The following is a 10073-nucleotide window of genomic DNA, read 5'->3' as shown; positions in this document are numbered from 1 at the left end:
CACTACCGAAGCAGCCACAACCGAAACATTTTGTGAAGTTTCTGTAGTAATATCTTTGATTTTTGGGTTTTATCCCATAAAATTGTCACCACCGAAACAGTCATAACTGAAACATTTGGTGAGGTTTCGGTAGTGACATCTTTTTTTTTTTTGGGTGTTATCGCATAAAATTGTTACTACTAAAACAGTCAGAACCAAAACATTTGGTTAATTTTTGGTAGTGACATCTTAGTTTTTTTTTTTTTTTTTTGTGTTATCCCCAAAAATTTTCCACTACCGAAGCAGCCACAACCGAAACATTTTGTGAAGTTTCTGTAGTAATATCTTTGATTTTTGGGTTTTATCCCATAAAATTGTCACCACCGAAACAGTCACAACTGAAACATTTGGTGAGGTTTCGGTAGTGACTTTTTTTTTTTTTTTTTTTTTTTGGGTGTTATCGCATAAAATTGTTACTACTAAAACAGTCAGAACCAAAACATTTGGTTAATTTTTGGTAGTGACATCTTTGTTTTTTTTTGGGGGGGGGGTGTTATCCCATAGAATTGTCACTACCGAAACAGTCACGACTGAAACATTTGGTGAAGTTTCTGTAGTGACATCTTAGTTTATTTTTTGGGTGTTATCCCCAAAAATGTCCCACTACCGAAGCAGTCACAACCGAAACATTTTGTGAAGTTTTGGTAGTAGCATCTTTGCTTTTTCTGGGTGTAATCCCATAAAATTGTCACCACCGAAACAGTCACAACTGAAACATTTGGTGAAGTTTCCGTAGTGACATATTTATTTATTTTTTTTGGGTGTTATCGCATAAAATTGTTACTACTGAAACAGTCAGGACTGAAACATTTGGTGAAGTTTCTGTAGTGACATCTTTGTTTATTTTTTGGGTGTTATCCCCAAAAATTTGCCACTATCTAAGCAGTCACAACCGAAGCATTTTGTGAAGTTTTGGTAGTAGCATCTTTGCTTTTTCTGGGTGTTATCCCATAAAATTGTCACCACCGAAACAGTCACAACTGAAACATTTGGTGAAGTTTCGGTAGGGACAGCTTTGTTTTTTTTAAGGGGGGTGTTATCCCATAGAATTGTCACTACCGAAACAGTCACAACCAGAACATTTGGTGAAGTTCCTGTAGTAACATCTTTTTTTGGGGGGTGTAATCCCATAAAATTGTCACTACCAAAACAGTCACAACCAAAACATTTGGTGAAGTTTCTGTAGTGAAATTTTTATTTTAGGGTGTTATCCCATAAACATGTCACTACCGAAACAGTCACAACTGAAACATCTGGTGAAGTTTCGGTAGTGACATCTTTATTTTTTGAGTGTTATCCCCCAAATATTGCCACTATCGGAGCAGTCATGATTGAAACATTTGGTGGCATTTATGTTTTGAGTGTTATCACAAAAAAAACAAAGATGCAACTACTGAAACTTCACCAAATGTTTCTGTAGTAGCATCTTTGGTTTTTTGGGTGTTATCCCATAAAATTCTCACTACTGAAACAGTCATGAAACATATCATCATTATGACAAAAGGGAACACATAATCCTTTATTTGGGGGAAATAAACTACATTTTAGTACAGTTATGCAAAATTTTAGTATTTTATGTTATGATGTTAAAACTAATAAATCCTTAACTTTAAAATCAGTATGATCACCTTTTTGAAAAATTGGATTCAAAACCACAAATTTGGGAAGAGGACAAATATTTCAAAACTTTCTGAAAATACAATATGAGACTTAACTGCACAATTACTACAAATGTGTACCTTGGATATTATACAATTTGCATACATACAAACGTACATCTTTTTAAAGACATTTCCAACTCTGACTGTGAACCAATTCTGTAGAATGACCCATATATATTTTTAAAACCTATTGCTGAACAGTCAAAGAACTGGGTTAACAGCGACGCTGTTTTATATTGAATGTGCGTATGCTGGCTGTGTAAAGCAGCATATCTCTCGTCACAAAAACATATGGTTGCTTTCTCCGCTCATTATCAGGGGTGTGCAGGATTTCCTATGGGATGGGCCTAACACAGCCACACGTATACAGTACACTCTATACGTGTGCTCGAGTTTCAAATGCACCCAATACAGGACCTCTCATGCTGTGCGGATACTGATTTCTTTGCTATGTCTGGAAATAATGTATCTATCTAATAGACACAAAAACAACACTTGTTATGCTCACAGAGATGGTAGAAGACCTGGAGTAACCTTCGGGCAAACACTTAACGCAAGCCCTAAAAGTGCATGTGTCATTTTGAGTTACTCATTCACTATTTTGTTATGTCGGAGATTTGTCCTTCCTCCGTGACCTGCACACATCAGGCATCCGTCCTATTGATCGATTAGATTGAAAAGCCTCATAAATACACCTGAAGTGATGGGACTGAGGTTTTAAGAGATTTTCAGGGTAAAGATCAATTGAGTTGAGAGGATATAGCCTTGAAGCATCACAGGGAAGGCTCAATCATATTGATGGTGTGTGGCTGGCAGACCAGACCCTGTAATAGCTCTGACTTACCATCCATGTGTTGGTAGAAAATTGCAGAAACAATAAAAAAAAAAAGGCTGCTGCGAAGGTAATGTTCCTTTGTTGTTTTTGTTTCTAGCTTCAATCAGACATGTTTTTTTTTCTAAATTATGTTTTCATTGTATTATTCTCAAGAATTTGTATTGGCTGAAATGCAATTAAAATGTAGGTAAGTTCTGTTGTCACTACACCAATATAAAATCTGATTTTTTATATATAAAAATGTATTTATTTTTATATACACTACCAGTCAAAAGTTTTTGAACAGTAAGATTTTTAATGTTTTTTTAAAGACGTCTCTTCTGTTCACCAAGCCTGCATTTATTTGATCCAAAGTACAGCAAAAACAGTAATATTCTGAAATATTTTTACTAATCAAAATAGCCATTTTCTATTTTAATATATTTTAAAATGTTATTTATTCCTGTGATTTTAAAGCTGAATTTTTAGCATTATTGCTCCAGTCACGATCCTTCAGAAATTATTCTAATATTCTGATTTGCCACTCAAAAGCATGTAGTATTATTATTATTATTATTATTATTATGTTGAAAACAGCTGAGTAGACTTTTGATGAATAGAAAGTTCAGAAGAACAGCATTTCTTCTAATAAATAAAAGCTTTTTATTTCAGATAAATGCTGATCTTTGGTTTTTCTATTCCTCAGAGAATCCTAAAAAAAGTACTCAGCTGTTTTAAATATTGATGATAATAATAATAACAACAATAATAAATGTTTATTGAACAGCAAATCATATTAGATTGATTTCTGAAGGATCATTGGACACTGAAGACTGACGTAATGATGCTGAAAATTTAGCTTTGATCACAGGAATAAATTACATTTTACAATATATTTAAATAGAAAGCAGTTATTTTAAATAGTAAAATATTTCTGCTTTTTGCTGTGTTTTGGATCAAATCAAATAAATGCAGGCTTGGTGAGCAGAGGAGAATTCTTTAAAAAACATTAAAAATCTTACTGTTCAAACATTTTTTAATTAATATGGCTAGATGAATAAAAAAATCTAAATACCAAAGCTACTACTACAATTAGTAGGCCTATTGTTGATTGTAATTATTATTCTAAAATTAATTCAGTGTTGGTTAAAATAGTTTAAATATAGAATGTTTAAAAATAAATGTAAGACTAAATTTAGTGTGGGGGGGGGAGCACATTTTCCTCATTTATTTATTTTTTGATCCTACATATCAGATTGCAGAGCATGTTATAGAAACAAAAACATTTTTTTTTCTCCCATCGCTTACTATGAGTTTTCTGTCTCTCGCTTTCACACGTTCAACCCCCAAACGTCCCGCTGACTGCATTCGTTGTGAGATGGGGGTTGAACATGTGCAGCCCTGAAAAGACCCTTCAGTCGTCATGTTTCAATCCAACAGACGTCAGGAGGGCGTGGCCAGGGCCTCACCTCCAGCGCTGGCCAATCAGAGCGCAGCCGGCTTCTCTTGAAAGCCACTTGGGCTGCGGATATAAAACCTCCGCGGCGGGCTGATGCAATACTGGAAGATACTGTATGAAGCATCAGTGACGGAAACCCAGATAAAGAAAACTGCTCACGTCGCCCAGAAAACACGTTCTCCGCCTAATCTCTGAATCTTATTCTAGTCAATAGGTGAGTGAATTCATTTATTGAAATCGACTGCGTTTTGCTTTTAAGATTGAGATACAATTACAGCTTATTTGAACGCTAGGCTTCCCATGGCCTTGACTGGAAAGATAAAAATGCATGTATGCATGATGGCTTATTTTTCACTTTCACTTTTCATTTTACTTCTTAATCAATTCCGTTAACTGTCTATGCGATTTTAGGGCTATAATAAAGCTCAAGAGGTGGATCTTAAATGCCTCTTCCTTATTTTGTCATTGTCACGAAAACACAAGTCTTCCTTGTAACGTTAGTGTTTCATAAACGAAACGAAGTGTCCAAATCTTGACAACGTGACCGTTATTTTAAGGTGCCCGTTCATAGGGTGTAACGTTACTTGTAGTGAGCACGTCCTTCTGCTCACGTTGACTTAAGTCCCTGTACAGTTGGGTTAAATAGCTGTCATTTTTCAAACAACGTTATCAGTTCAGTTTTGACTGGGCTATTAAATTACTAACGGTGCAAAAATGTTATATCGAGTTGATTAGCATTAGACAACCAATCAAGGACTCGCTCAGTGCTTATCTCATTAAATATTCATGAGCTTCCACGTCAAGCAGTCTGCAAGTGTGTAGAAAACGAAATGTAGATCAGCTATTTTTTATATATATATTTTAAGCGACCACAGAGTGTCTACGTGGCCACTTGTGGTCATAGATGACCAAGCATTTATTAAAACTATTCGTTCCCTCATGAGGTGCTGTAAGCCTACGAAAAATGCAAAATAATGTTAATGCGGGGTTTAACAAATACAGTGTGAAATCTCGAAAGATGTCTATCATGGATTAATTACTAAGGGTGTAAACATAAAACAAGGCTTCACCGCATTACGTCCCAAAAGCGTTTTAAAACTAGCCGAAACTGATTTAAGTTCCCAGAAGTCTGCGTGACCTTTCCGTTCAAGATCAAACCGGTTGATAGCAAGGCTCGGATTGTGTGTTGGGGTATTGTGAAGCAAAAAAACGAACAGAACAGTATGCACAGACTTGAAGTCCACACAATGAAGTCTTTGGAGGTCGAGTTGAAGGATGTGTTCGGCATCTTGCCACAGTGCTCGTGCTCGGCTCTTCGCGTGCTGATTGGCTGCCACCGAAGGCAGGGCGGTATAAATACGCTCAAATTACAATTCTTCGTTCTTTTCGTGCCTTTACATTTGCAAGGTAAGAAGTTTGGCGATGACAGCCTAGAAATGTCTATATTTTTTAAATATACTGTACGAATTTAATAGAAGGATGAAGTTTGAACAACTTAGGTTAGGTTGAGTTCATTAAAGTTTTTTTACCTGCCGGTATAATTTAACGTTACGTCCGTGGCCGTTCTGAGCTTCATGTGACTAACGTTACGTTTGAAATAGCACTGATGCAAGAAGCATATGTTCGATGCTAATCCGGAAACAGCACGAGTTTTTATATTTAGATGTCCAGTATCTTCCAACCTGTGTGACTTGCTTCTGAGGACCAGAAAAGGAGATGCTAGGCAGAATGACAAGCAGAATGTTAGTTACTGTTCACTTTCATTGTATAAGGTTAGTGGAAGCAAATGGTGACTGAGTTACTGAGTCATTATGTCTGGCATTTCTTTTGTTCCACAGAAGAAACAAGGTCATACAGGTTTGATGATGAGTAAATGATGACTGTGCACTGTATTAAGCTTTTATAATGTGTGATGTCTCTCAACGCCTGTCCACCCTTTTGCTTTTGCAGGTAACTGAGTATGCCAGTCGTCAGAGTCCTCAGTAAGGTGGCAAAGCAGGCCCTGCTGGCCCCTGCGTGTGGATGTCAGCCTCTGACGGTGGCGATACGCAACATCAGCTTTTCTCCGCGTCAGGTCACCTCTGGATCTGATGCCAGCTTTCATTCTGTGTCCTTCTCTGAAACGGACCACCCCAAAGTTCTCATCACAGGTATGAAAAATGTCTCAAAAGCTGGGACTTGTCACGTTTATGACAGGTTTTAGCACATTTTTAAGAAGAGTGGATCCTACTGTGTTTTTTGCATGATATTTGATCACTTTTTTTCTCTCTCTCTGTCTGTTAGGTGGCCTTGGGCAACTAGGGGTTGGGCTTGCGAAACTGTTAAGGTATGCACATTACAGTATGTACATAAATGTGTTCAGTTTTTGCATGTTACATGTAATGTTTTACGTATATAACTTAATCTTATCCTTACTGTTTCGTAGAAAACGATTTGGAAAAAACAATGTGATCCTCTCAGATATCAGAAAACCACCAAGCAACGTTTTTCACAGTGGTAAGTCTTTTGTTCATCTTAGATGAAAGGCTATGCTTTCTAATACATTATTTAATGAGAAAAATAAGTTTGCATTTTATTATCTGATTTGTTTTATTGCCATTACATTACAACCATATTCATTTCAACCAGATGTTAGGGATAATTTATCATTTCCATATGTTAAGGTAATTTAGATGTGTAAAGAAATCCTAATTATGCTTTTAATGGTGGTTAATGACCTGTTTTGTTAAATGTCTTATAATTAGCTTAAATAATTGATTTAACATCATTGTGAACATAATTTATTTAAGTAGCATTTTTATCCATATCAGTTCAACATTTTCGATATTCAGTATGTTCAACGTACAGAGCTACGCAGATTAAACAAGTACAAACGTGTCGATGACATTTGCTTTCTCAACCACTTTCACACAGGCCCCTTCATCTACTCTGACATTCTGGACTACAAGAACTTGCGAGAGATTGTAGTAAACAACAGAATCACCTGGTTAGTGCATTACAGTGCTCTTCTAAGTGCCGTCGGAGAAGCAAATGTGCCACTGGCACGAGCGGTCAACATCACAGGTAAGACCTTAGAAAACTTTAACATAGTTAGTGGTTGATGGGCATTTAGAAGGAGTAGTTCACTTACAGAACGAAAATGTACAGATAATGTACTCACCCCCTTGTCATCCAAGATGTTCATGTCTTTCTTTCTTTCTTCAGTCGTAAGGAAATTATGTTTTTGGAGGAAAACATTGCAGGATGGTGCCCCCGAGTTTGAACTTCCAACATGCCATTTAAATGCAGCTTCAAAGGGCTCTAAACGATCCCAGCCGAGGAAGAAGGGTCTTATCTAGCGAAGCGATCGGTTATTTTCTAAAAACAGTTACAGTTTCTATAGTTTTTAATCTCTACACAGAGTACACACAGAGCTAGACATGATGAGCATTTGAGGTTAAAAAGTATATAAATTGCAATTCTTTTTAGAAAATAACCACTCGTTTTAGCGAGATAAGACCCTTCTTTCCTCGGCTGTGATCGTTTAGAGCCATTTGAAGCTGCGTTTTGGAAGTTCAAACTCAGGGGCACCATAGAAGTCCATTAAATGGAGAGAAATCCTGAAATGTTTTCCTCAAAAACAATTTCCTTAAAAGACATGAACATCTTGGATGACAAGGGGGTGAGTACATTATCTGTAAATTTTGTTTTGAAAGTGATGGAATGATTTTAGTATATCAAATTAAAAGATTGTATATAGTGTTTACAGTAGTGTTTGCCACTTTAATTCTGATGCAGTAAATATTAATTATAAATCTATTTTGTCTGTAGGACTACACAACATCCTCGACATTGCAGCAGAACACGGGCTTCGGCTTTTTGTGCCTAGCACCATTGGTGCCTTCGGACCAACTTCACCTCGAAATCCCACTCCTGACCTTTGTGTGCAGAGACCACGCACAATATATGGCGTTTCTAAAGTACATGCAGAGCTCATGGGGGAGGTAAGACACCAGTCACCCTTATTTTATTAAAAACAAGGTGCCGTATGTCACTCAGAATATTAATCGTTACCCACTATCCTTATCTCCAGTACTACCACCACCGATACGGCCTTGACTTCCGCTGTCTGCGGTACCCTGGCATCATCTCAGCAGACTCGCAGCCTGGCGGTGGCACAACAGGTACTGTGCACTCTGCTCAATCTGTGTATTTTGGCACATGATCCTGCTCACGTACATAAGCGAGGTTATGCAACTGGCACATGCTCAGAAAAGGGGGTGTTGTTGAGTATTTTAAGATATGCTGATAGCCTGCACCAATCCCAGGCAGCCGTATGAACCACACCTCTGTCACATGTGAAAACCTGAAAAGTATTTCCACAGCTGTTGCTGTCATACGGTTGCTGATCTCTAAAAACATCTGTTGGCTTTTCCAGACTACGCTGTTCAGATTTTCCACGACGCTATCAAGACCGGCAAGTTTGAGTGCAACCTGAAGCCAGACACACGGCTGCCCATGATGTACATTGATGACTGTTTGCGGGCCACGCTGGAGGTTATGGAGGCGCCGGTGGAAACGCTCAGCATGCGGACGTACAACATCAACGCCATGAGCTTTACTCCGGAGGAGCTTGCAAATGAGGTCCAGAAACAGCTGCCTGATCTTCAGGTCACATATGAGATTGACTCTGTACGACAGGCTATAGGTATGATCTAAAACATCTTCACATTTTGGTACTTCTAAATGATAGCAATGGTACAAATATGCTTGTTTTTCTTTCATTTAGCTGACAGTTGGCCTATGAACTTCGATGACAGCAACGCCCGCAATGACTGGGGCTGGAAGCACGACTATGATCTGCCAGAGTTGGTCCAGACGATGCTTAACTTCATCGGCGCAGACTCCCGCATCGCCCGGGCCAACTGAGTTGGCTCATGAACACTAAAAATATGTACATTTCATAAAGATTTATAGTGACGCAGAAGAGAGCTCCATGGTGTGTAAATAGTCATTCCCTGTTCTCTTTTGGGCCATCTGTATATTCCTTTGTGACTAGCACAGGCTATAATGTATAATTGAAGGTTATACAAAGAGGTCGGGTCTCTTTTTAAGTCAGGGTGGAGATGCAGAGATGTTTTCAAGGCTAAATGAAAAGGAACGGACCTGATGTGATCCTCTTGTGCTTTGCATTTAGTGAAAAAGGATCAGGGTGTCACCAGGCAAAATGAACCAAAAATGAACGTTGCAGATCCTAAAACTTAGCTTTCTAAATTCTACTCTCTTTCTTTCTTTTTCTTCTATTTAAGAGAAATAATTTTACTGTACCTTTGTAGAAGAACATAATATATGAGGGAAAAGGCTGAAGGCCGAGTTCAGACTAATGGGAATAAGAGTAACAGGAATTGTTACAGCAGCTTCAGCCCATTCTGAAATATAAACAAAGTTTCTGGTTTAAACAGGGTGGGACTCGGATCCTCAGGGAAAGTGAGGGTCGGCGTGATAAATTACGTTATCATATCCCTCTTGGTTGCTTTTCCTGTCTTGTGCACTCAATCTATTTATTCAGACTGCTCACGAATGAAATGCAAGATTCCGTCTGGCTTCAGATGTTTGCTGTATACTTAAAGGTCACTTTTTTCGTTAAATGCAATTTATATCATATCTTGCATTTGCCCATAAATGTTTTCCCACAGGGAATATATTATCCCGTATGAAGGGGAAAGTGGGAAACAAATTTAAATTATTTTTAGCAAAGCTTTGCATCCACATCTTTTGTTCTCTTGATCACAAAACTTGTGTCAATAAAGCTTTTTTTATCTTTCACATTTTGCATGGTCTTTTATTTGAAATGAATTAGTTATTTAAGTTTGATAGACTTTTGTGAGGGATTAGTCCACTTCCAAAATAAAAATTGATAATTTACTCACCCCTATATCATCCAAGATGTTCATTTCTTTCTTCAGTGGCAAAGATAATATGCTTTTTGAGGAAAACATTCCAGAATTTTTCTCTATTTAGTGGACTTCAATGGTTAAAATGCAGTTTCAGTACAGCTTCAAAGGGCTCTATACCATCCCAGACAAGGAATAAGGGTCTTATCTAGCGAAACGATAGGTTG

General features: G+C 37.7%; 1 protein-coding gene across 1 annotated transcript; it reads left to right on the top strand.

The window, feature by feature from the left end:
- Positions 1-4059: 4059 nt before the first annotated feature.
- tdh (L-threonine dehydrogenase) lies at positions 4060-9778 on the top strand. The gene is made up of 9 exons (XM_073816563.1): positions 4060-4187; positions 5924-6123; positions 6257-6299; positions 6399-6469; positions 6887-7036; positions 7784-7956; positions 8046-8136; positions 8391-8660; positions 8742-9778. Exons 2-9 carry the CDS (start codon positions 5934-5936, stop codon positions 8879-8881), a joined length of 1128 nt encoding a protein of 375 aa, XP_073672664.1. The 5' UTR covers positions 4060-4187; positions 5924-5933; the 3' UTR covers positions 8882-9778.
- Positions 9779-10073: the final 295 nt, after the last annotated feature.

This window comes from Garra rufa, chromosome 13 (assembly GCF_049309525.1).
Source record: "Garra rufa chromosome 13, GarRuf1.0, whole genome shotgun sequence".
NCBI classification, from domain to species: Eukaryota; Metazoa; Chordata; class Actinopteri; order Cypriniformes; family Cyprinidae; genus Garra; species Garra rufa.
The sequence above is the reverse complement of the archived record's forward strand: the minus strand, read 5'-3'. Positions and strand labels throughout refer to the sequence as shown.